Source organism: Budorcas taxicolor, chromosome 14, assembly GCF_023091745.1.
Source record: "Budorcas taxicolor isolate Tak-1 chromosome 14, Takin1.1, whole genome shotgun sequence".
Lineage (NCBI taxonomy): Eukaryota > Metazoa > Chordata > Mammalia > Artiodactyla > Bovidae > Budorcas > Budorcas taxicolor.
Window position 1 is genome coordinate 69,413,738 of NC_068923.1, and position 27,866 is coordinate 69,441,603.

The 27,866-nt window shown below is 36.0% G+C and overlaps 1 protein-coding gene and 1 non-coding gene across 2 annotated transcripts in view; both read left to right on the plus strand.

The window, feature by feature from the left end:
- Positions 1-18,688, plus strand: part of EIF3E (eukaryotic translation initiation factor 3 subunit E) — a 47,536-nt gene extending 28,848 nt beyond the window's left edge. Inside the window, exons 8-13 of the mRNA XM_052651645.1 lie at positions 371-497; positions 1,510-1,611; positions 2,809-2,918; positions 16,962-17,064; positions 17,348-17,482; positions 18,514-18,688. Coding sequence (XP_052507605.1) covers positions 371-497; positions 1,510-1,611; positions 2,809-2,918; positions 16,962-17,064; positions 17,348-17,482; positions 18,514-18,552 — 616 coding nt within the window. The 3' untranslated portion in view covers positions 18,553-18,688. The remainder of the gene's footprint in view (positions 1-370; positions 498-1,509; positions 1,612-2,808; positions 2,919-16,961; positions 17,065-17,347; positions 17,483-18,513) is intronic.
- An 8,273-nt stretch (positions 18,689-26,961) lies between these two features.
- Positions 26,962-27,064, plus strand: LOC128059681 (U6 spliceosomal RNA). Its single transcript, XR_008200610.1, has one exon. It is a non-coding gene; the product is annotated as a U6 spliceosomal RNA (small nuclear RNA).
- Positions 27,065-27,866: the final 802 nt, after the last annotated feature.

The window sequence follows — 27,866 nt, forward strand, 5'->3', positions numbered from 1 at the left end:
AGTGTTTTGCACATAGCTTTTCATACATTTGTTCTTACAGGTAAATGAAATCTTTTGAAACAGACTGATGGCTTATATAAGAGCCTTTCAAAATCCTTTTACTCGGCAGTGGTAATAGAGGTAATATTTACCTCTTAAGTGAGTCTCTCATCTCATTCCAAATTGAGAAATACCAGCTAGCATTCTTATCATTTAAACTTTTTCTTGGTGAAGATGGCCCTAATAATACTCATTTGTAATTTTTTACAATCCTTGCTTACTGAAACAGTGCAGTCTGATGGGCTGCTCAAGTGTTTTCTTTAAATCACAGATGATTATAGATCTAGAAAAACTTGGTAAGTTATTAAGTAAATTGCATGGTTTTTTTTAGGTATCTTAATGCAATTCAAACGATGTGTCCACATATTCTCCGCTATTTGACCACAGCAGTCATAACAAACAAAGATGTTCGAAAACGCCGGCAGGTGCTAAAAGATCTGGTCAAAGTTATTCAGCAGGTAAAAAGTAAAATCTGTATTGATTTTTAAAATGTGCCTAAACTTTAACCTCTTTTTCTTGAAGAAGTAGGACTCTTAGATCTTACAGTGAAAAGAGTGAAAGTCGCTCAGTCGTCTCCGACTCTTCTCAACCCTGTGGCCTATACAGTCCATGGAATTCTCCAGACCAGAATACTGGAGTGGATCGCCTTTCAATTCTTCAGGGGATCTTTCCAACCCAGGGATCGAACCAGGGTCTCCTGCATTGCAGGCAGATTCTTTACCAACTGAGCTATCAGTTTAGCTGTCTGGCTAAAAATCTTTTAAAAAGTAGGAGGAAAGTATACATGAAAAGAAAACAGCCCCAAATGGGCATATGCTGCCTTCCAGTTCAAGATACATTTATGGTAGATGTGGCATGAATGAATACTGCTCTCTGCTAGTTGGATACTTAATATACGTTGTGTATTAGTGTTGTTCTTACTGCAAAGAGTAAAGGAGATCTGGAGCCTGGATTCTTTTTTGAAGGATACTACCTACATAATACCAGAGTAGTTAATCTTTACATAATTTTAATAGTACCCATGTTGTGCAAAAGCTATAGCACTACTGCTTGGTTTTTAGTGAATTTCTCAACAATAACTAACTGTGGGTTCAAAAAGAACTTAAATATTTATTTTATCTAAGAATAATTTAGATAGAAAAAGGCAGTTTTATTCATCAGAATATGAATACACTGTTACTTGGAGAAGTTCATCACTGTTCATTGACTAACGGAGACTTTTGGCGGTAGAGGAATTTGAAAGCTTTTGGAATGGTTCTAGGATGACCATTTAGAGAACTTGGTTTAGAAGGCATCATAAGGTTAAGGTGTGGCCTTGAATTAGGATATAAGCAATTGCTTTGAGAAGATAGTACTTGGTAATTTGTTAGAAACTAATGGTAAGGGAGGAGAAAATAGGAAGATTGGGGGCAGTCTACTACTAAACAGTGTTGAATCAAATCCAGCTTAACCTTTGACTTAATTTTACAGGAGTCATACACGTATAAAGACCCAATTACAGAATTTGTTGAATGCTTATATGTTAATTTTGACTTTGATGGGGCTCAGAAAAAGCTAAGGGAATGTGAATCAGTAAGTATAAATTTTTGCTTACAAATTAATAATTCTTTAATTTGAGGGTATTATAAGAATTAACCTAACAGGGTTTTATTAATTATGTCAGAAATGTTTATTAATCTTAAAATGGCAGACTGTTTAGAAATGTGTTGGGTCGAAGACATTTTTGATTTTATTACCATGTGTCTACCCCTTTTGTTAACAGTTGGTTAAAACATTAAGGGCTTTATAAATTCACACATAATTTCATGTCTTATCCTGAATGAATAAAAATATGTGAAATGCTTTATTTGTATAAGCAAGATAATATCAAGTTTTACATCACAGTTACGGTTCCAGCTTGTTACATAAACAGGCCTAATTTGAAATTTTTCTTACGATTGTATTTTAACATTTGCTATAAATCAGTCAAGCTAAGAGTGAATTTTTAAACTAGTGTCTTCTGTTAGCTGGCAGAAACTAAGGTACTGTCAGAGCATCTGAAAAAGTTGGGCTTACAGTCTTTTTTCTTAGTAAGTTAGTTTTCAAGTTTTGAAAAACTAAGAATTACTTGTTAAATGCATTTACCAAATCTGTAAGTAAGTATGCCTTTAGAGGTGATTTTCAAACATTGAACAAAGTTTGTAACAACTTGTGTATATGTAGTACAACAACTTGTGTACATGCAATCAAATGCGACATTATTAAATATTGGTGTTTATTGTAATACTAAGTATCTAGGCCATGCCAGGCAGTGGGGCACTTGGTTGCTGTTCTTGAAGTTAAAATATTGTCTTTTAATTATGATACATCTGTGAAATAGGTGTCACCCTTTGAATTTTTTTCTCCTGTGGCTTTTCGGTCTACTTATTATCACAGAAATATGCATATCTTTAGTCCATATCTACGTTAAAAAGCTGGAAATACGTTATCTACAGAGCATTTCTTTAGGTTAATGACAGGACAAAGCCGCTTTGTTGTAAGGTTGTTGAGGTCATCAGTGGAACAAGGAAACGTAGTTTTTAGCTCTTTTTCTTGTAGCATTCATTTTCTTATTTGCATTTGTAGAGACTTGAATATAGTGTTCTAAAAAGTACTATGAAGTAGAACCTATGATATTAGATGAGAGAGTTGTAGTGAAAGGAATAATGAGTAAAGAACATATTTGAGACAAATTTTTAAAATTGCTCATCGTCATTTATAATTTTTTCCTCTTATATTTTATTCATATAGGTACTAGTGAATGATTTCTTCTTGGTGGCTTGTCTTGAGGACTTCATTGAAAATGCCCGTCTCTTCATATTTGAGACTTTTTGTCGCATCCATCAGTGTATCAGCATTAAGTAAGAATACTGATTTAATTTATACTTTCTACTTTTAAATTCCTATAAACTTTGATTTATTGTAAAGTTACAGTTACCAAGATTCCAGTTAATTGGATATCTATTGTATTTCTCTGTGCTATAGTAGAAAAAGGAAATGTCATAGTGATTTATTAAAAATCCTAACTTTTGTTTGAATTCTGGGATGCTTCATATCCTTCTTATTTCCATATGTGTGGGAAAGCATGATTTTTGAAAATTACTTCAAGGCAGTATTACGATTGTCAGAGAGTTACCTTTTAAAAGAATACTATTACACCATTACCTAGGGAGAAAAGAGTGATGACCAGTTTTAGAATGGTTTTCAACATGAGTTCACTTAAGGAATCAGTCCTTAGTAAATTGGAAATGCTGTTGAAAAGACCACATTTGGTAATTATTTCAGTTAATTGAATTTATTTTATTTAATTATATGTTTGAATTCTCATAGTAAACTCCTGTGACATCCTATAATGTTGAAACATGGAAAAGTTATGGAGAATTTCAGTTGAAATTTTCTCTGTTATGTGAGGAAATTGTTGGGAAAAATTGTGAAACTTACATAACTTATTAGAAACTGATTTTATGTATTAGGAATTGAAAAATAGCAGTGCCCCTTGACCACAGATGAAGTCAAGCAGTAAATGCTCCTTAAATGTTTAAAAACTTACTATGTTAATGTTTGCCTCTTAGGAATTGTATGTACACCAAAGTTTTTCTTTAGAGCCTTTGGTTTTCACTAAGTCATCCATTCTTGCTTGCCTTATTTTAGTGGGTTGTCATTGAACTGGTTATTCAGAGTTAGAATTACAGTGTGAACATGGGTCTTTTCCTTTGGGAGCTGAAGTTTTGACCTTATTTAGTACTTTATTATAGCTAGCAGACATACTGATACAATTTTAAGAATCTGGTTCCCAATCTAGTTCCCTTAAGGAATACATGGAAATACCTAGCAGTCATTAGTCATGAAATGCATTATCTATATAAGTATACATATTTATGTATATGCACAAGCAGATAAAGGAAGAGCCCCCTTTCACTTTGTTTTGCTTGCACTTCTGTTCGGCTTTCCTCCTGACTCCGTGGAACCATATGACTGACTCTGTGGAACCACATGACTGACTCTGGAAACCCAGTTTTATGAAACACTGATTCAATACAACTCCTTTGTTTTGTAGCTCCCTCTTTAAAGCTGAGAAACTGAAGGCTCAGAGACATTAACCAGCTTAGGTCTTACTTAATGCAAGATTCTGAGCTAATAGCTCTCTGACATTTATTGTCTTGACCCTGGTTATAAATTCTTTCTTTTTCATTGTGAGCAATTGATATTTTTAGAAATAGCCGATTTAGACTAATTGTCATTAGTGTATCATTTGAGCCAGAGGATAAAGATGGAAAAAACCATGAGTCAGTGTTTAATTTTTTGTCCAGAATCTGTAGAGTTTTGTTTTTTATCTTACAAATATAGATTCCCTGAAACCACCACAAACTTTCTGAATCCAGTTTTCTGTGTTATGCTGTGTAGGACTTCTGTGTTATACTAAATGGGGCTACTTTACTGTTCTAGTTAGGATGATTATTCCAAAGCACATCTAAGATTGAGAACCATTGCATCAGGTCACAAAATTTGTTTAGGCACATAGTTATAGCCTGCTAGGGTAATGGATTGAAAAATGAGTGATTTAATATTTTTAGCATGCAGTGAATTAACAGGGTAGAGGACAAGCATAAAGTACAGCTTCATGTGAATAAACAGTTATTCTTAGTGCAACAATGATATCTCAGATTCTAAGGTTTGGGGGGTGGTACCGGAGAGTATGGGGGGGCCAGTAGGACTCAGTCCAGGGGCCTAGGCTTCTTCATGCTTTTGGAACTGCTTTAATAGGTTAGAAATATGACTGAAAATAATGTTAAGCATCTAAGTTGGGCTTTTATAAATACAGCAAATATCTTCAGTCAGACACCAGGGACTTGGAATCCATGATAATGACCAAACTAGCTATTGTTTACATTCAAACAGTATATAGAAAAAAATTGCTGTTCTCTAGTTCAGAGGTTTTTAAGCCTAGCTATACATCAGAATCATCTGGAGAACTTAAAAAACCACCAATAACTTAAACTTAAGAATGGATTTTTCTGGCTTTACCACAAACCTTCTGAATCACAATCTCTGGGATCAAGACTTGAGAATCTGGTTTAAAGGTTCTCAGGTCCAACCCCTAAAAAATTAAAGCATTCTCAGAATGGGAAGGGGCAGATCTCAGCACCTGTAATTTTCAGAGCTCCTCTCAATAATTCTGGTGTAAGAATTAATGAAGAAATATTCTGTGCCCTTTACAATTTCCTTCAATGGTAACATTTGGTGAACATAGTAAAATGCCACAACCACCCTATTGATGTTGATACATTCAGATACAGAACATTTCTGACACCACACAAATTCCTCAGATTGCTCTTTTATACCCATACCGACTTCCTTCTCGCCTCTTATGAACCCTTGGCAACCACTCATCTGTTTGCTATTTCTGTAATTTTGTCATTTAAAGGATGTGCAGAACTTTTTAAAAAGTAGTGTTCAGGGTAGTCCTCTTCTTTCTGAAGAGGATAAATGCATATGATACAGATTATGATATAACTAGTAAGAGCAGTTTATGACAATTTTTGAAAGAAGAAAATATTACAGATGTGAATGAGTGCCAGGCACTGGATAGAAAGTAGAGAACACAGCCTCAGAGCTTAAAATCCAGAGGAAGAAACAGATAAGATTATAATTAGGATAGGCATTTTGAAGAAAAATACAGAGTAATTAAAATAACATGGACATAATTTGTATACAGAAAAGTCAGAGAAGTAATTTGGATTGAAGTTTCACTGAACCCTGATAGCTCTCTAAAATATCTTTAAGTAGACTCTTTTCCATCATATACTAATTATGAAAAATCACTCCATTTACTAGTTTACGCTGGCCTATCTCTGCTTCTAATTAATTTAGTTATTTGATATTTGATCTTTTTTAGGGCTAGGGGGAAGGATTTGTTTCTGTCTTCCTTTCTTTCCCCTAGTGGACACAAATCAAATGCTATTCAGCATTTTAAAGCCAATGGTTGTTTATTAAATAACCCTTTCCATTTGTGATTTGGAACATTCTCTGTTGATAGGATTCTTCACTAAATGGCACATGTGACAGTCTTATCTTTATAAAAATGTATATTAAGAATGTTTTTATCAGTTTATACACAGCCCTATAGATTTATAGGATAAGTTACAAATCTGTTTACCATGAAGTATACAACATCTGTCAAAAAAGATTACTGTGGTGGGATTTAATTTAGTATAGCCGAATAGTTTATCAGATATGGTGTGTCTGAAATTTAAAAGCTGTTCTAGAATAATCCTTGGACCAGTTTTCAGTTGTAGATAAAAACAAAGTATGGAAGTAATATTTTGAATGTGTATGATAAACATGTTGGAGCATACATTAATATAATTTCCCTATGGGGGTTAGTTTTGGCTTTTCACAAAAGTATGTATTTGCCAACTGCTCTTGTATTTAAGTTATGAAGTCATTCCACTTTGCTTACTTTATTCAGTAACATTTTAGATCTTAATATTTTTCTTAAAGGCTTTATTACCATATAGCAATTTATACTTAATTATACTTTGATATTAGAGATAAAAGGTGTGTTTCCAGATGGAGATTATTTTAAACAGCCATTATCGTTGTATTTCTGTGTTAATTATCAAGTAATATAGTGTCATTTTTGACTAATGAGATGTTGGTAAATTCAGTGAGAATTTTCATTTGTCATACAGAGCATTTCATGTCTCAGTTTTCTGCTGTTTTCTTTCTCCTATTTCCTCCTAATCTTACAGTTAAATACAGTTTACACTTAAGACTTACTTTTTAATTAATTGTCATAGGATATCCTTATAAAACACGAGCTCTTTGGATATATAAAATAGCCAGTCTTCAGTGGAAAACAGGCCAGAGATTTCCATGACTTAATGGCTTAAGTCAGTATTTTTTTAAATTAAGTTGTGCTTATCAACTAAAATTTGGAAAGCCAGGTTATTAAGCAGGTAATTGAGAAGCTTCTGAAATTCTGGACCCCAAATCTTTATTTGTTAAGATACATCAGGGTAAGGGCTGTGGAAGGGTTCAGAAAAAGACTGTCGAAAAGATTAGTCATTGAAAACCTGATAGACAATCAGCCTAGAGTTGATGAAAGCCTAATTGGTTCTCTAGATTTAGATTTATATACCTTATGTTCTTAGGTGGGATGACTGGTCTTAATGCCTTCCCAGAAAAGAAAAGTATCTGATTTTGTGATAAGAGTTATGAATATGTTTTACTAATGAAATTGAATAGAGGATAAAATAATAAATTTTTTTTTATGCCTTAAAATAGCACTTAAGATTCTGTTTTTTCCCCTCTGCCCCAAAGGAATGAAGGCTTCCCAGGTGGCAAAGCATTAAAGAACGTACTTGCCAATGCAGGAGACACAGGGTCAGGAACATCTCTGGGTCAGGAAGATCCCCTGAAGTATGAAATAGCAACCTACTCCCAATATTCTTGCTTGAAAAATTCCATGGACAGAGGAGCCTACTGGGCTAGTCCATGGGGTCACAAAGAGTTGGACATGTATGAGCATGCACACACATGCCAAAGGAATGATTTACGTATTTGTTTAGTCAAAGTTATTACTAAGCTTTTCCTTTATGGTACTGACTTTGTATTTTATATAAAAGTTGTTTCTCGTAATAGGTTTATATGCTATTTACCTAATTTCTTCTAGGACCTCTGTGACTTTATTTCCTCTGTTTGAATCCATCAAGGATTTATTTGGAAATGGAAAGTAGCTCCTCTCCCTATCCCCAAAATAGCCATCATGATTTATTGAAAAGCTGTTTTCTCCCACTTATTTGAAATGCCATCCATATTGTATTTGAAATTATTACTTGTTCATGGGACTTTTTCTCAATTCTTTAATCTTTTATAAATTGTGTGTTAGTGTCTGAACTTAACATCAAATAAGTGCTAAGTTAATTTAGCACCTTGTTTCAAATAAGGTAGATTTGTAGTATGTTTATCTAGTATTCAATATTTGTTTTCTCTGGAATTGATAATGGCCACTTTCCTGCCATTTGCTTTGTTGTTTTCCTTAATGACTTTTTCATTAATTCCACTTCCGACTCTTTGCCAGTTTATAAATCTCTTTTCAAAATTGATTATTCTCTGAAGGAGCCTGATGGGCTGCAGTCTATGGGGTTGCACAGAGTAGGACACGTCTGAAGTGACTTAGCAGCAGCAGCATCTCTTATACAGGTGTTTTGTTTTCCTCTCTAGCAATGGGGAGAGGGGAGGTTTTTCTGGTGCCCATTGTCTGAAATTTTACAGTGATATGCCTTTGTATAGGTCTGTTTTAATTTTTCATATTTATTGTTGTTAGTCGCTAAGTTGTATCCAACTCTTTGCAACCCTATCCACTATCTCCTGGAGTTTGCTCAAGTTCATGTCTATTGAGTCAGTGATGCTTTCTAACCATCTTATCCTCTGCCACCCTCTTCACCTTTGCCTTCATTCTTTCCCAGCATCAGGGTCTTTTCTAATGAGTTGGCTCTTGGTATTAGGTGGACAAAGTGTTGGAGCTTCAGCATCAGTCCTTCCAGTGAATATTCAGGTTGACTTCCTTTAGGATTGACTGGTTTTATTTCCTTTTAAGGAGATCAGTTCTTCATATTAGACTCTTTAAATTTAGAAGTTCATGGCCTCCAGGTCTGGGAATTTTTCTTGAATTACAATTATTTCTTTAACAGTTTCTTCTTTATGTTCACTGTTTATTCTTTCTGGAACTTCTGTTATTCAGGTATTAGACCTCCTGGATCAGACTTCTAATTTTCTTATCGTTTCTCTATTTTCCATCACATTATCTTTGTTTTCTACACTCTGGGAGATTTTCTCCCAGAGAAATCTTCTGTGGATTAAAAATAGTCTCTGATGTTATTTTTCAATTTCCAAAAGAAAGACCTCTGTCACTCTTCTTTTTCTGAATATTTTTTATAGCATTCTGTTCTTACTTGATGAATGTAGTTCCACAGTTTATAATTTTACTAAGGATATTAATGATACGTTTTGTTCGAGTTTTCTTAAAATTGAAATATAATTAACGTATAGCAGAACATTAGTTTTAGGTGTATGACATAATGATTTGATATTTGTGTATATTGTGAAATGATCACCTTAATAGGTATAATTGACATTCATTGCCACACATAGTGGCAATTTTTTTCTCTTGTGATGAGATTTACTCTTAATTGTAGTCCCCATGCTATACATTATATTCCATGGCTTATTTCTTCTATAACTGGAAGTTTGTACCTTTTGACCCTTCACCCAGTCCCACCCGTCCCCATCTCTTCTTTGTATCCATGAGCATTTTTTGTTTTGTTTTAGAGTCCACATATAAGTGAGATCATATGGTATTTGGTGTGGTTTTTTTTTTGGTCTGGCTTAATTCACTTGGCATACTGCCCTCAACATGCAAATAGTACAATTTCATTTTTTTAATGGTTAAATAACTGTGTGTATGTGTGTGTAATCACATTTTCTTTATTCATTCATCCATTGATGGCCACTTAGGTTGCTTGGTATTATAAGTAATGCTGCAGTAAACATGGGTTTACCTAAATCTTTTCCAGTTATAATTTTCATTTCCTTCATATAAATTTAAGTGGAATAGCTGGGTCATACTGGGTTCTATTTTTAGCTGGGTTCTATTTTTATTGTTTGAAGAATCCACTTAGTATCTTCCATAGTGATTGTACCAATTTACTGAACTACCAGCAATGCATCAAGAGTTTCCCTTTCTCCACATTCTTGCTAATACTTATTTCTTACCTTATTAATGATAACCGTTCTAACAGGTATGAGATGATATCTCATTGTTTTGATTTGTGTATGTTTCTCTGATGATTAGTGATGTTGAGCATGTTTTCATGTACCTCTTAGCCCTCTGTATGTCTTCCTTGGAAAAATATTTATTCAGGTCCTCTACCCATTTTTAAATCAAATTGTTTGGGGGTTTTGTTTTTTTTTTTTTTTTTTTGGATGCTGAGTTAGTATGTGTTCTTTCTATATTTTGGATATTAACCCCTTATATATGTGGTTTGCAATATTTTCTCCCACTTGGTAGGTTACTTTTTCATCTTGTTGATAGTTTCTTTTACTGTGCAGGGGCTTTTTAGTTTGATGTTTATTTTTGCTTTTGTTACCTTTGTGTTTGAATTTATTTTGGTATCAGATGTAAAAAGTCCTCACAACGACATACGTCAAGAACTTACTGCTTGTGTGTGTGTGTGTTTTTTAAAGGAGTTTTATATTTCCAGATTTTTTAATGTTCAATTCTTTAATTCATTTTGAGTTAATTTTTGTATATGGGGTGAGGACTGGTCCACTTTCATTTGTTTGCATGTAAATTGTCCAGTTTTCCCAGCACCATTTGTTGGAAAGTGACTGTTCTTTTCCCATTGTATATTCTTGCCTCCTTTGTCATAAAGTAATTTACCATATATGCTTCAGTTCAAGCTCTCTATTCTGTTCCATTAATCTATGTGTCTATTTTTATGCCAGTAGCATACTGTTTTGATTACTATAGCTTTGTGATATAGTTTGAAATCAAGGAATGTGAAGCCTCCAGCTTTGTTCTTTTTTCTCAAGATTTGTGAAAGGCTGTTTGGGGATTTGGGCTTCCCTGATGGCTTAGATGGTTAAGAATCCACCTGCAATGTGGGAGACCTGGGTTCGATTCCTGTGTTGGGAAGGTCTTCTGGAGGAGGGCATGGCAACCCACTCCAGTATTCTTGCCTGGAAAATTCCATGGACAGAGGAGCCTGGTGGGCTACAGTCCATGTGTTTGCAAAGAGTCGGACATGACTGAATGACTAAGCATGCATCTGGGGTTTTATGTGTTACTTAACATATTCAAGGACTTCCCTGGCAGTCCAGTGGTTAAAACTTCACCTTCCAGTGCAGGGAGTGCAAATTTGATCCCTAGTTGGGGAGCTAAAATCCCACATCCCTTGGGGCCAAAAAACCAAAACATAAAAAAGGAAGCAATATTGTAACAAAGTCAAAACTTAAAAAAAAATGATCCACATTAAAAAAAAAAAAAAAAACATTCAGTATCTTGTGTCACTTGAGCAGGAGAGCTTTTCAACTAAAAGGTGTGAATAAGGGATTTAGACAAAATATGTAATGTATCTTTATTTTATTGAAGTATAATTGATTTATAATGTGTTAATTTCTGCTGTACAGCAAAGTGATTCATTTATATATGGGCTTCCCTGATAGCTCAGTTGGTAAAGAATCCATCTCCAACGCAGGAGACCTGGGTTCAATTCCTGGGTGGGTAAGATCCCCTGGAGAAGGGAATGGCAACCCACTCCAGTGTTATTTTATTGAAGTATAGTTGATTCATAATGTGTTAATTTCTGTACAGCAAAGTGATTCATTTATATATATATAAAATTGTAACAAATTCAACAAATATATATATATATATTCCTTTTCATCTTCCTTTCCTTTATGGGTTATTATGGGACACTGAATGTAGTTCCCTGTGCTGTTTTTTCATAGGACCTTGTTGGTTATCCATTCTCTAGTTAACAGTTTGCATCTGCTAATCCCATATTCCCAGTCCATCCCTCCCCCAGCTCCCCTCCTTTTTGGCAGCCGCAAGTCTGTTTTCTATGTCTAAGTCTGTTTCATAGATAAGTTCATTTGTGTCATATTTTAGATTCCACATGTAAGTTAAATCATATGGTATTTGTGTTTCTCTTCTAACTTAATTCACTTAGTATATCTCTAGGCCCATCCATGTTGCAGCAGATGGCATCATTTCACCATCTTCTTTATGGCTGAATAGTATTCTCTTGTGTGTATATGCCACATCTTTATCTGTTCATCTGTCATTGGACATTTAGGTTGTTTCCATGTCTTGGCTGTTGGGAATAGTGCTGCTGTGAACATAGGGGTGCGTGCATCTTTCTGAATTACGGTTTTTTCTGGCTGTATCTTCAGGAGTGGTATTGCTGGGTCATATGGCAGCTCTGGTGTTTTGAGCAACTTCCATACTGTTTTCTACAGTGGTTGCACCAATTTACATTCCCATCAACAGTGTAGGAGGGTTCCTTTTCTCCACACCATCTCCATTATTTGTTTGTAGACTTTTAATGGTGGCCATTCTGACTGGTGGTCATTGTAATTTTAACTTGCATTTCTCTAATAATTAGCAGTTATTAGCTATCTGTATGTGTTCGGAGAAATGTCTGTTTAGGTTTTCTGCCCGTTTTTTCAATTAGGTTTTTTTGTTGTTCTTATTTAGTTACATGAGCTGTTTGTATATTTTGGAAATTAAGTCTTTGTCAGTCACATCATATGCAGGTATTTTTCACAGTCAATAGGTTGGCTTTTTGTTTAGTTTCTTTTACTATGCAAAAGCTTGTGTTTGATTATGTTCCATTTGTTTACTTTAATATTTATTGCCTTGGGAAACTGACCTAAGAAAACAGTATGGTTTACGTTAGGAAATATTTCACCTATGTTCTCTTCTCAGAGTTTTAAATCAGGTCATGTCTTAAATATAAGTTTTTAAACCTAAAATATCTTCTTTAAGCTGCCTGCAGACACGGTTGAGATTTTAATGTTACCTGAATAATCTGGAAGTTATTTTTGAGTTTAAAACTTAGATTGAATTGGGATTTTTTTTTTCCCAGAAATTCTGCCTTTTGATATAGTTTGTCTTTTAATTGATAAACTGAATTCTTTTAAATAACACAAAATAAGCATGGTGTAGGATAGCCAAAGGCAAGTTTTTGTTTCTTCAAGCTTTAATAAGATACTTATTTTTTATTTTTAAATCTTTACTTTTTTTTTTTCATAAAATCAGCAAAATGTAAGAGAATTGTGGAGTTAGAGAACTTCCCTCTGTTATTTAATTTCTTTTACTGTGTATATTTTCCTGTTACTTAAAATGGATTATTGCCACATTCTCTTATTCTTAAAGTGTTGGTAGCCTAGATAAGCTGAGAAGGTATCAATAATTTACTAATACTTCTCAGACCTTATTTCAGATTTTTCTTTGACTTGATTTAATAAGTAGAGGTTCAACAAGCATATTGCAAAACAGTAAATCCTCAAAAGTGGGATTATGAGTCAGACCAGGCACGTTTGTGGGTCTTGATGCATGTTGTCACATTGCTCCAGCCATGATGGAGTAGAAGACTTAGAACATGTATGTGAAGAAAGAAGAGGAATAGAAAATTCTAAGTAGAGTTATACAGAATAAAATTGTCTTTCTTTTGTTTTATAACTTGACATTAAATATTTCCATTCATAAATTATCCCCAAACCTCCAAACTAGAACTGGTTAAACCCTTTTACACTCACATAGCTCCTTCCTCTTTTTCCTTCTTACACTTAAAATAGTTTATATATTTGGAGGATTAGGTACTTGTCCCCTACTCCCCAACCCCACCTGTAAACTTTTATTAAAGTGGAAGACAGACTGTCTGTTGTCACAAGCATCTAACACAATTCATGTTTTGTTGAATAAGTGACAGGAAAGGAAAAGAATTGGTTTGGTTTGGGTGGGCTGTGGTATTCATGAGGAAGAAGACTGAAAAGTTCAATTGTAGCTAAATTGTAGAGAACCATGAAACTTGGAAGTTTGAATTTTATTGTTTTGGTAGAAGGGCTCATATTTTTGAAAGGAATTTAGGAATAAGCTGGTAGTCAGGCTTTAGGACTAAGCTGGCAACTATGTAAAATAATAAGGTGAGACTCAAGAGGCAGATTAGTTAGAATATTATGAAACAGTCACAAAGCCTGCACTGGGGTAGTAACTAGGGTAGGAATCAGACAGTAAGTTTTTATTAATTGCCTCCTCTCTACTGGGCATCATGCTAATTGCTGGATATATAGACATGAACAGGGAAGCTGTGGTGCATGCTCTTGGGTTACATGGTCAGTCTATCATGAAAGCAGATACACTGTTACACAACTACAGCTCTATGAAAGTGAAAGTGTTAGCTGCTCAGTTGTGTGCAACTCTTTGCAACCCCATGGACTGTATCCTGCCAGGCTGCTTGGACCATGGGATCCTCCAGGCAAGAATACTGAAGTATGTAGCCATTCCCTTCTCCAAGGGATATTCCCCACCCAGGGATCGAACCCAGGTCTCCTGCGTTGGACGTGGATTCTTCACCATCTAAGCTACCAGAGACTATGAATGCTCTGCAAAAAAACAGAGAATCGTGAAAACATCAAACTGATACATAATGGTTGGGAGAAGTGTCTTGGAAGGCCAGTGAGGGTACTGTTTTCTCTGATACCCATGTAACACATCACTAAGTGAAGAAAAAGGTGTATTAGCCTTTGAAACAAAAGGCACAACATTTGCAAAGACCCTGAAGTGGTTTAAAACATGTCATAGTTAATGAACAGTGAGGTTTAGTCTGTTTGGTGGAGAGGAGAGTCTTTCAAGATGAAAGTAGTTTGGTAGGGAACTTTGATTAGAGTCAGTGGTTAAAGAGATAACTGATAGGACTTCTCAATGGCTCAGATGGTAAAGAATCTGCCTGCAATGCAGGAGACCTGGGTTTGGTCCCTGGATCAGGAAGATCTTGAGAAGGGAATGGCTACCCACTGCTGGCGGGCTACAGTCCATGGAGTCGAAAAGAATCAGATACAACTGAGTGACTAAGCACAGCAGACATTATGCAACTATAAGGCCTTGGTTACTCTGCTTGAGTTCTTAGTCACTCTATAGTATCCAATACAGTAATCCTGAATGTTTCATTATAATTTTAATTATGTAAACAGCCTCCATAAAGAGCTTTTATTTATAGTTTTAAAAATCTTTTAAAAACTGACTATACCCACTTAGTAGCTACTAGGAATAACATATCTGTTTTTTAAAAGCAGTGTATGGAGATCTTGAAGATTGAAATTTTAATATATTTCGTACAGATTGTTTCATTTGTGCTTTTCAGAGTAAAATGGTCTTGGCTTCACTTTAAAGAGTTGTATTTTGGGGAAATGGAGGAGACATACAAAAGAGAAATTGTTACAGGAGTTAATAAAATAATGTTTTGGAAAATATGTTCTTTACCTTTAGAGTAGCAGCTTCAGCTCAAAGTATTAGGCAATAGCTTATTTTAGCAGTGCAGAAGAAAATGAAATGTACACATTTCTAAAATAAGTTAAGTACCAGTAGGAAAAACACGGAGTTTATTGAGAAGCCATAGGAAACACCAGCTGCAGGAATTTTTCCTAGTCAAAAAAATGCCTTGTTGTTTCAGTAGAATGAACCACTTCCCTATTTTTAGTAACATAAATAAAATAGGGTTTGCTTAGAGAACAATGATAAAGAGAATAAAATGAAACCTGATCATGAAATTGAAGTAGTAGTCATGGACTAATTGTTCTTTGTTTGCTGAGAATATGTACTTAAGGCAAAATTGATCATAAAAAGAGAACAGAACTTGACATGTAAATCCAAGGAGTTTTATGGTCGAGTTGGCTCATACTCATCATCATGATGTTTTTTTAACTTCAAGCTTATTTTAGGGATAAATTTTAAATGATTGCCTTCATTGATTTACCAGTAACTTTAATGATAGCCTAACTTTTTATATTTGGAATGAAATCCTTCTCTTTGTCAGTAAACATGAAATAGAAATAGCACCGATTATATTATTCCCATAAAGGTATTTTTGTTAACTTGATTGATTACTTTTGGATTAAGACTTCTACAATTACATAGCTATATGATTTCCAATGTATTAAAAATTTATACTTTAAAATTGGGAGTGCTATCAGATTAGGAATTTTTATATTCTTTTTTTTTTTTTTTCATTAAAGTAGTGATAATATTAGAAGAACTGCAAGTGTATAATATCTTCATTGAAGACAAGTAAAAGAGGAGAGTTAATATTTGTGTCCAAACACCTGTATTTAGGGCTTCCCTGGTGGCTCAGAGGTTAAAGCGTCTGCCTGGAATGTGGGAGACCTGGGTTCGATCCCTGGGTCGGGAAGATCCCCTGGAGAAGGAAATGGCAACCCACTCCAGTACTCTTGCCTGGAGAATCCCATGGAGGGAGGAGCCTGGTAGGCTACAGTCCACGGGGTCACAAAGAGTCGGGCACAACTGAGCAACTTCACTTCACTTCACCTGTATATGCGTATATGTATACCATCCTTTTAAATATTATACATGCATACATAGATACTCTTTCATCATTTGACTGACTGACTTACCTGCTATGAAGGCTTGTGTTTGTGTTAATCCTGATAAATTAAGCCCTGCAGTGGCCTCTTTTTCAAGAGGCCTCTGATCATTAATTAGAAAAGGCAAATTGGTTGATGACATCAAAGACTTTAAATCAGGGTCTTGGTGTCTGTCATCTTTCTCCTTCCCCCTCTCCTCCGTTCGTGTTTTCTCTGTATGTATGTCTCTTTTTACTTAAACTCAGTGGCCATTTAGGTATCTATAGTGTACAGTTCAAGGGAGTGTCCTTAGTGCAGAAGAAAATGAAATTCAGCAGCCCTGAATTTTAGTTATGTGCTGCATTTTATTATTCTTAATTTCTGATGCTCCTTGTAATGGGTTTAATGTCTATAATCATTACACATTGTACAACATTTTTCTCCCTTAGATCATTAGTAGTAGAGCACTACTAAGTAAGATACTTTTATGGAAGTTAGAAGGATTTGTGTAAATACAGAATATGGGGCCCTCCCTTCAAAAACCTTATATCTGTTAGGTGAAATGAGCTAGATTGTGAACAGCTCAAGAAAATAGCACAAACATGAACAATGCAATTTTAAGAGTCATAATATTTAAGAGAAGATGACCCATAAGTACTTAAAAGTTTCCATATAGAGTATAGGTCAGAGACTGTGTATATAAAACTAAGTTTTTAACTCAGTTAATGTCATTTTATTTCTTTTTTCTTTTCCATTAGCATGTTGGCAGATAAACTGAACATGACTCCAGAAGAAGCTGAAAGGTGGATTGTAAATTTGATTAGAAATGCAAGGCTGGATGCCAAGATTGATTCTAAATTAGTGAGTGTTGTCTGTGCTATGTACTAGATATCAGTTGCTGATTATTTTATATTTTGGGAGGAAGTTTTTGTTGGGACATTTATTCTAGAATTTTTGTTTTAATGTATAATAGTTTTTTTGAAGGCAGCAGCAATTTCCTGTTTTTTTTATTGTTGGATGAATATTGTTGTCTGTACTGTGCATAAAAATATTTGCAACATACATGTAGGTTGTGATGTCATACTTACAACTTAAGAAACTCGATTGTTAACGTTATAGGACCAGTTTTTCTCTCTCATTTTAGGGTCATGTGGTTATGGGTAACAATGCAGTCTCACCCTATCAGCAAGTGATTGAAAAGACCAAAAGCCTTTCATTTAGAAGCCAGATGTTGGCCATGAATATTGAGAAGAAACTTAATCAGAATAGTAGGTCAGAGGTAAGAACCACACATCTTCTGTTGTCTCAAATTTGGCAGTAAATAATATAATTGTTACATGGGTATCATTTGAGAACAAATTAATTTTGGTTGTGTCTGGTTTTGTATTTGGGGGTAATTTTATTTAAGAATCACTAAACTGAAAAGATTTTTCTTAGATTTTTGTGCATTAGTTAAGAAACAAAAATTAAATTATGTGTTCCTAGTTTTATTACAAGTGGGTTTTTTTTTCTTTTACCCTTCCTGTGTGCCTTCATTATGTCATTTCCTTAGTGTTTTCAACACATCATTTTGATACTGGCAGATGATAAGTTACATGTGTTATCTCTCTTTCAAGTACTTGAAATTTGTGTTCCTTTAAAGAACTACTTCTGCAACAATGTTGATCTTATTATGTTAGTGTTGATTTTACAAAATTTGACTTTATCTGATACTCATATTTAAGTGTCAGAAAAATAGATTTCCACTTTGGGTAGAAATCCTGCATATTAGATATTAAAGGAATTTGAATAGCCTTGAAATTTTGGGATTCCAAACTACCCCTAATACTTTTCAGGCATTATGATTACTTATATCTGGAGGGTAGAAAGTTTTTAGAAAACAGTCAAGCTGCGTTCAAGGATCTCATCTGATTGAAGTTTTTAACAGATTTGTGTCCTTAGCATAGTCCTTCAGTTTTAAACTTTATTGTCCTTTCCTATTCCATCAAAGTGTAGAATTAACTGAGCCTGAAAAATAACTAACGTGTAGTTGTTATTTCTGTATGCTTAAGGGTCAAGTTGTATTGTTTGGGGTTATAATATTGGTGATATTGTCATTGTTATACTTTTAATTGGTCAAAAACTATATCAGATGGTATTTTGTTGTGTTGTTCGGAAACACTTCACATTTGGTAATTGAGGAAGTTGTTAAAGTCGTGGAGAATAGATTGGCAGAAGTGTGGCTAAAAAATACTAGTGTCACTTTTTTCAAAGTTGGCTTTTCAGAAATTATTTCTTTTCATCCTGTTGATTTCTTTTTGTGTATTTTAGGCTCCTAACTGGGCAGCTCAGGACTCTGGCTTCTACTGAAGAACTGTACAGAAAAATTGAAAAACCTTTAAAAGAAAGGTGAAATAATAAAACCATTATATAAAGGTGAAACCTTTTAGAAACAACGTATTTAGTATAATTTTGGAGAATTTGAATAAAATTGACCACTTCATTTTATTTCTTTGTGTATGTAAGTGTGTGATTTTTTTTTTTAACTTTTCATTTTGGAATAATTATATCAGTAGTTTTCTAGTAAGTTGCAAAAATAGCAGAGCGGTCTTATGCAACCTAAATATAGTTTTTCCCAATTTTTTCCTTGTATGTTACTATAATCCAATCTCAAACTGGGGTATTGATATTGGTACAGTGGTATGAATAACTCTGTGTGCCATTTTATCACTTTTTGTGTTACCATCTCTACAGTCAAGATACAGAGCTCTCATCATCATCAGGAAGTTCTCCTTATGCTACCCCTTTGGAGTCATGCCTACTCCAACTAGCTCTAACACCTGACAGCCACTAATCTGTTCTCTTTATCTGTAGTTTTGTTATATGAAAGTGTTAGTCACTCAGTCGTGTCCCACTCTTTGTGACCCCATGGACTGTAGCCTGCCAGGCTCCTCTGTCCATGGAATTCTACAGGAAAGAATACTGGAATGGATAGCCATTCCTTTCTCCAGGAGATTTTCCTAACCCAGGGTTGGAACCCGGGTCTCCCACATTAAAGGCAGATTCTTTACCATCTGAGCCACAGTGGAGATATAATCTTGTCATTATGAGAATGTTGTAGCAACAGTATATGACTTTTTTTGAGGTTAGCTTTTTCTGCTCAGAATCCCCTTGAGATCTGTTCAAGTTATCATGTATGTCTGTGGTTTGTTTCTTTTTATTTCTAAGTTGTATTCCATGATATTAATGTGCCACATTGTTTGACCTGTACCTCTTTTAGAATAGTTTGATTGTCTCCAGTAGGGGCTATTAGCAAATAAGGCTACCACTTCTTAATGCCTTAGTTAAGTGGCTCTTTAGTCACTCACTAGGCTACTACAGAGACTTAAATAGGAGTGTAAGCTGAATTTTGTAAATACCTTATTGAATATGATGTACGTGTGTGTGTGCACATACACAGAGTTAAACACACAGAGTATTAAACAGAGTTAAATATTCAAGAAGTATATACAGTCCCCATTAGTCTCCTTTACCTACAAGTGGTTTGATTTTCCACTTTGTTGAACTAAAGCCCAGTCATATAACAGAAATATCTATTAACTGGTCTCAACAAATGGTACAAAGATAAAAGATACATGCATATTTTTCTTTTATTTGACACCTCATCAGGCCACCATTAACACACAGTTAAGTTTGGAGAATACAGGTCAGATCTGGTGCTTGTGTTGTGTTCAGATCTCTGGTTTGTGGTATTGGTTCTTCTAAACTATAATGCAAAGGTGCTGAAACTAGAGGGGAAGATTCCCAAAGAGGGTAAGCCAAATGCTAATTTTTGACTCATCTATAACCAGTGTTGTGAGAATGCCAAGTTTAAAGGACCGCTTATAGTACAGAATGATCAAGGTTCATAAAGAAAATACCAAAAGGTGGCATATCCGTAACTAGATAGAAGTAGACCCTCATTACCTCATGTAGGAGCTAATTCCTTGGATCAAAAGTACTGATCTGTAATAAATGGAGCAATAGTTACATAAAATTGCATGTGTTAGTCAGGCTATATTGAAATGGGAAGGGTGTTAAGATGCCTTTGTTTCCATCTTCACCAGTGACCCGAGGGCAAAATGTTCTGAAAACATCATTAACACTCACTTTTTAAGTCAGTTGTTCAACCAAGGTGTTAATAGCAAAGATCTCTAGGTGATTATATCACTAGCAATTAAAAGCAAGTCTGGCAGTTACTTCATTTGTCATAGTGGACCAATAAAAACTGTAGGGAGGAAAGAGAATTTGTCAGGGATTTTTAACACCTATATGTGTAAATAACCCAAAGGGAAGAAAAAGGAATCAAACATTTGACTGCCTCACTCATGCCTGGAAGCACTGAAAATTTGGTGTTAATATTTATATATTGTTGATGAGGAAACATACACAGATGGTTTACTCAAGGTCATACCTAGTAAATGTTAAAGCATGGAATTGAAAACAGACTTTTTCAGTTATATCACACTATCTCTCCTTACATCATTATTGCTTTATAAATTCTTCCAGACTAAGTTTACATAGGGTTAGAGGATATATGTTTAGTAGGTTGTAAACGAGGATCTTGATTCACAAAACCATCTCATTATCTTGAAATGAGAGCAGAGGGTGTATTTTTTAACCAATATAATCATTTGATACTATTTGGTTCCCAAAAGGACCTATTGGAATATATAAAACTTTAATGACTATCTGATTTTTTTTATATTTAAATGTTCTTTCAAGATTATATACTATATAAAGTTCAATTCAGTTCAATTTAGTCATTTAGTTGTGTCTGACTCTTTGTGACCCTATGAACTGCAGCATGCCAGGCCTCCTTGTCCATCACCAACTCCCAGAGTCCACCCAAACCCATGTCCATCCAGTCGGTGATGCCATCCAACCATATCATCCTCTGTCGTCCCCTTCTCCTCCTGCCCTCAATCTTTCCCAGCATCAGGGTCCATTCAAATGAACACCACATCAGCTCTCCACATCAGGTGGCCTAAGTATTGGAGTTTCAGCTTCAACATCAGTCCTTCCAATGAACACCTGGGACTGATCTCCTTTAGGAAGGACTAGTTGGATCTTGCAGTCCAAGGAACTCTCAAGAGTCTTCTCCAACACCACAGTGCAAAAGCATCGATTCTTTGGTGCTCAGCTTTATAGTCCAACTCTCACATCCATACATGACTACTGGAAAAACCATAGCCTTGACTAGATGGACCTTTGTGGACAAATTAATGTCTCTGCTTTTTTATATGCTGTCTAGGATAGTCATAACTTTTCTTCCAAGGAAAGCATCTTTTAATTTCATGGCTTCAGTCACCATCTGCAGTGATTTTAGAGCACAGAAAAATAAAAGCCTGACACTGTATACCCATCTATTTGCTATGAAGTGATGGGACCAGATGCCATGATCTTAGATTTCTAAATGTTGAGTTTTAAGCCAGCTTTTTCACTCTCCTCTTTCACTTTCATCAAGAGGCTTTTTAGCTCCTCTTCACTTTCTGCCATAAGGGTGGTGTCATCTGCATATCTGAGGTTATTGATATTTATCCCGCCAATCTTCATTCCAGCTTGTTCTTCCAGCCCAGCGTTTCTCATGATGTACTCTCCATATAAGTTAAATAAGCAGGGTGACAATATGCAGCCTTGATGTACTCCTTTTCCCATTTGGAACCAGTCTGTTGTTCCATGTACATTTCTAACTGTTGCTTCCTGACCTGCATACAGGTTTCTCAAGAGGTGGGTCAGGTGGTCTGGTATTCCCACCTCTTTCAGAAATTTCCACAGTTTATTGTGATCCACACAGTCAAAAGACTTCGGCATAGTCAATAAAGCAGAAATAGATGTTTTTTCTGAAACTCTTGCTTTTTCAGTGATCCAGGAGATATTGGCAATTTGATCTCTGGTTCTTCTGCCTTTTCTAAAACCAGCTTGAACATCTGGAAGTTCACAGTTCATGTATTGCTGAAGCCTGGCTTGGAGAATTGTAAGCATCACATTACTAGTGTGTGAGATGAGTGCAGTTGTGTGGTAGTTTGAGCATTCTTTGGCATTGCCTTTCTTTGGAATTGGAATGAAAACTGACCTTTTCGAGTCCTGTGGCCACTGCTGAGTTTTCCGAATTTGCTGGCATATTGAATGCAGCACTTTCACAGCATCATCTTTCAGGATTTGAAATAGCTCAGCTGGAATTCCGTCACCTCCACTAGCTTTGTTCGTAGTGATGCTTTCTAAGGCCCACTTGACTTTGCATTCCAGGATGTCTGGCTCTAGGTGAGTGATCACACCATCGTGATTATCTGGGTCATGAAGATCTTTTTTGTATAGTTCTATGTATTCTCGCCACCTCTTAATATCTTCTGCTTCTGTTAGGTCCATACCATTTCTGTCCTTTATCGAGCCCATCTTTGCATGAAATGTTCCCTTGGTATCTCTGATTTTCTTGAAGAGATCTCTAGTCTTTCCCATTCTCTTGTTTTCCTCATTTCTTTGCATTGATTCCTGAGGAAGGCTTTCTTACCTCTCCTTGCTGTTCTTTGGAACTCTGCATTCAAATGGGTATATCTTTCCTTTTCTCCTTTGCGTTTTGCTTTTTCATGGCTATTTGTAAGGCCTCCTCAGCCAGCCATTTTGCTTTTTCTATTTGTTTTTCTTGGGGATGGTCTTGATTCCTGTCCTGTACAATGTCACAAACCTCCGTGCATAGTTCATCAGGCACTCTGTCTATCAGATCAGTCCCTTAAATCTATTTCTCACTTCCACTGTATAGTCATAAGGGATTTGATTTAGGTCATACCTGAATGGTCTAGTGGTTTTCCCTACTTTTCTTCAATTTAAGTCTGAATTTGGCAGTAAGGAGTTCATGATCTGAGCCATAGTCAGCTCCCAGTCTTGTTTTTGCTGACTGTATAGAGCTTCTCCATCTTTGGCTGCGAAGAACATGATCAATCTGATTTCAGTGTTGACCATCTGGTGATGTCCATGTGTAGAGTCTTCTCTTGTGGTGTTGGAAGAGGGTGTTTGCTATGACCAGTGCATTCTTTTCGCAGAATTCTATTAGCCTTTGCCCTGCTTCATTCTGTATTCCAAGGCCAAATTTGCCTGTTACTCCAGGTGTTTCTTGACTTCCTACTTTTGCATTCCAGTCTCCTATAATGAAAAGGACATCTTTTTTGGGTGTTAGTTCCAGAAAATATTGTAGGTCTTCATAGAACCGTTCAACTTGAGCTTCTTCAGCATTATTGGTCGGGGCATAGACTTGGATTACCGTGATACTGAGTGGTTTGCCTTGGAAACGAACAGAGATCATTCTGTCGTTTTTGAGACTGCATCCAAGTACTGCATTTCGGAGTCTTGTTGACTGTTTCTTCTAAGTGATTCCTGCCCGCAGTAGGAGATACAATGGTCATCTAAGTTAAATTCACCCATCCCAGTCCATCTTAGTTCACTGATTCCTAGAATGTTGATGTTCACTCTTGCCATCTCCTGTTTGACCACTTCCGATTTGCCTTTGCCTAAAGCTAATATTCATATTTTACTACTTTATTTTTCAAATAATGATGTCGCTATGGATTACCAGTATCAGTCAGAAAAAAACTATATAACTAATGATCATATTTGCATATTACCAAAATGTATTTATTGATGAAATGTATATTTGAAGCGTGTATAAAAGCAAATTACTTGGTTCTGGATTTAACGTTAGGTTTTGATAACAGGTAAACTGTCCTAGTAAGATGTTGACCTCAAATGATGTACTAATTAATATTTTTGTGCTCTTTATTTTTTTCCATTCTATAATAGGCACTTCTTTGTGTCAGCAGCTTTTAACAGGCACTGGGAACACGTCACAGAAACTTAAATAGTTGCTTGTGTATCTTTTTTAAAACTTTATTCATGTTCATAAACATGTTTGCTTGTTAAAATGTGAAATATACAAAAGACTGTATTTAACATCTCCAGTTTAAAGAAAAATAAAACCTATACCCATTAACTAATATCTCCTACCTACTACTTGGCTTGAGAAATTGAGTGGTTCTCTTAACTTTGAAGAGCTTGTGAGCCCCTCACTGATTGTATTTTCCTCCTTGTCCCTAAGAAGTGACCATTACCATGACTTTGTGTTATTTCTTTGTATATCCCTACAAAAAAACCTATTTCTTTTCTTCATATTTTTGATGTATATTTAATTGAAATGATTTGTATTCTATGGGTTGCATTGTCAGCACTGAAACTTACCCATGTTAAATGGATAAATTCATCTATAGTCCATTCTTTTTCACTGCTTTGTAGTATTCTCTGGTCTGACCATACGATAACTAATTCAGTCAACTGTTGTTGAACATGGGGTGTTTCCAGCTTCTTACCTGGAATTTATGAAACTAGGCTGATAGTCATGTGTCTAACTGAAATGTTAAATCCATTTCCTCTTATAATATATGAGTTTCTTTCTACCATCTTACTATAAAACTTTCTATATGTTCCACTTTGGCTTTTTTCACCTCCATTTCTTGCCTTCTTCAGTTCAGTTCAGTCGCTCAGTCGTGTCCGACTCTTTGCGACCCCATGAATCGCAGTACTCCAGGCTTCCCTGTCCATCACCAACTCCCGGAGTTCACTCAGACTCACATCCATTGGGTCGGTGATGCCATCCAGCCATCTATGCTCTGTCGTCCCCTTCTCCTCCTGCCCCCAATCCCTCCCAGCATCAGAGTCTTTTCCAATGAGTCAACTCTTCTCATGAGGTAGCCAAAGTACTGGAATTACAGCTTTAGCATCATTCCTTCCAAAGAAATCCCAGAGCTGATCTCCTTCAGAATGGACTGGTTGGATCTCCTTGCAGTCCAAGGGACTCTCAAGAGTCTTCTCCAACACCACAGTTCAAAAGCATCAATTCTTCAGCACTCAGCTTTCTTCACAGTCCAACTCTCACATCCATACATGACCACTGGAAAAACCATAACCTTGACTAGATGGACCTTTGTTGGCAAAGTAAAGTCTCTGCTTTTTCATATGCTATCTAGATTGGTCATAACTTTCCTTCCAAGGAGTAAGTGTCTTTTAATTTCATGGCTTCAGTCACCATTTGCAGTGATTTTGGAGCCCAAAAAAATAAAGTCTGCCACTGTTTCCACTCTTTCCCCATCTATTTCCCATGAAGTGATGGGACCAGATGCCATGATCTTCGTTTTCTGAATGTTGAGTTTTAAGCCAACTTTTTCGCTCCCCACTTTCACTTTCATCAAGAGGCTTTTTAGGTCCTCTTCACTTTCTGCCATAAGGATGATGTCATCTCCATGTCTGAGGTTATTGATGTTTCTCCCAGCAATCTTGATTCCAGCTTGTGTTTCTTCCAGCCCAGCGTTTCTCATGATGTACTCTGCATAGAAGTTGAATAAGCAGGGTGATAATATACAGCCTTGATGTACTCCTTTTCCTATTTGGAACCAGTCTGTTGTTCCATGTCCAGTTCTAACTGTTGCTTCCTGACCTGTATATAGGTTTCTCAAGAGGCAGGTCAGGTGATCTGGTATTCCCATCTCTTTCAGAATTTTCCACAGTATATTGTGATCCACACAGAAGCAGAAATAGATGTTTTTCTGGAACTCTTGCTTTTTCGATGATCCAGCAGATGTTGGCAATTTGATCTCTGGTTCCTCTGCCTTTTCTAATACCAGCTTGAATATCTGGAAGTTCACGATTCATGTGTTGCTGAAGCCTGGCTTGGAGAATTTTGAGAAATTCACCCTAGAAATTTTAATAACCATGTGGGGCCCTAAGCTTGCGCTGGATACAGGCTTTTTCTAGTTGCGGAGGGTGGTTTCTCTTGTGGGGCGTGGGCTCTAGGACGTGCAGGCTTTAGTAGTTGCAGCTCAGGCTCTAGCATGTGGGCTCAGTAGTTGTGGTGCACAGGCTTTGTTGCCTCAGGGCATGTGGAATCTTTCAGACCAGGGATTGAACCCATGTCCCCTGCATTTGCAGGTGTATTCTTTTCCACTGGACCATTTGGAAGTCCTTAACATGTAATTTTGACCTTAGTGTCATGAAGAAAGCTGCTGCTGAAGTCATCTTGCTCTCCACTTGTTATTTGTGTCGTCTGTCCTTTTCATTGTAACTTCATAAATTAAGACATTATTTTGTACAGTAATATCCATTCCCTTGTTCATTCTATTTTGTGATTAGACTTTTTTCCTCGAATTGCTTTTAGCATTTCTTTCCCATTGGTGTTCCTCAGTTTTACAACACTGTGGCTAAGTGAATTTTACTTATATTGACAGTATTTATTGGGCCTTCTGATTCTAAAAATGGATTTTGTCTTGCATTAGTCCTGGAAAAGTAACTCTTTGGATATTTCTCTTTTTTTCAGTTCCTCAGGTTTTGAGTTCTCACACCAGATAAACCTCCCTACCTTCCATATTTTTTACCTCCGTGTCTGTGCTGCATTAGATTTGGGGTAATTTCTTCAGATTTGTCTTCTGATTCATTAATGATCTCTTCAGCTATTTCTGATTTGCTGTTACACATCCATTCAGCTTTTTATTTCAATGATTTTCATTCATTTTGTATTTCGTGTTTTGAATCTACTTCCCTGCCACTACTCTTAGCCATGCTGGCATCCATTGTTTGATGAGTACAGTAGCTTCTGAATTACTCTCCCTGTAAGTATTCTTGACGTTTCCCCTCCCACCATTCCCAGCTGTTTTCCATATGAGAGTAGTCTTTTAGAATTTAAATCTGATTGTTTTGTCCTCGCTTTGGCAGCGCATATACTAAAATTGGAACGATACAGAGAAGATTAGCATGGCCCCTGTGCAAGGATGACACACAAATTCCTGAAGCATTCCATATTTTTCTGAGTCTCATTTTAAGTACATTGTGACTGTGGGAGTTACAGGCTGCTTCATGTTGCAGGTGGGGGAACCTTCCTAGGTTGGTGTGAACTAGGACAACAGATCCCCCTGGCCCTGTCCACTCATCATCTTTCTCCTATGGTCACCTCTTAAGAGGGTCTCTTATTTTCTTTCAGAAACCAAATGCACAGCTTTGTTCTACTATGGAAATTCTGCAATCTTGGAAATCATTACTAGTATCAACTATTAGTCACTTTTTAAAGCCTCAAAAGTGGAGTGGGGATGGGGGCCAGTGGAAGCCTTGTTTGGGTCTTACTTTACCCAAACTGTATAAAGAATAAAGTTAGCAGAATGACAAAAAAAAAATCTGATTGTTTTTCCTCCCTGGTTAAAATTCTTCAGTGGCTCCGCATTGTTAGCCTAAAGACTGAATCCTTGACTGTCCTTATCTAATATCTGCCTGCTGCATCATCCTTGTATACCAGCCTCAAGCCACACTGACCTTCTCTGCCCTTCAGAGCAGTAACTTCCAGCTATTTTGGCTACTGAAGAATAAGAGAAACATTACATTATAACCCAATACTATAAAAACATATTTGATGCAAAAGTTTCTAAAACAATACCCACCCTTTCAATATGTGGTGATCTCTTTTTCTATTCTGTTGGTATTCATAATCTAATTGGTATCAATTCACATTTGAAAAATACTTCTCTAAAGAGCAAGAGTCCTCCTTGTGCTTTAATGTTTGTAATGCTGTTCCCTACCTGGGAATAAATTTTTTCTCCTGTCTCCCTCTTTCCAGA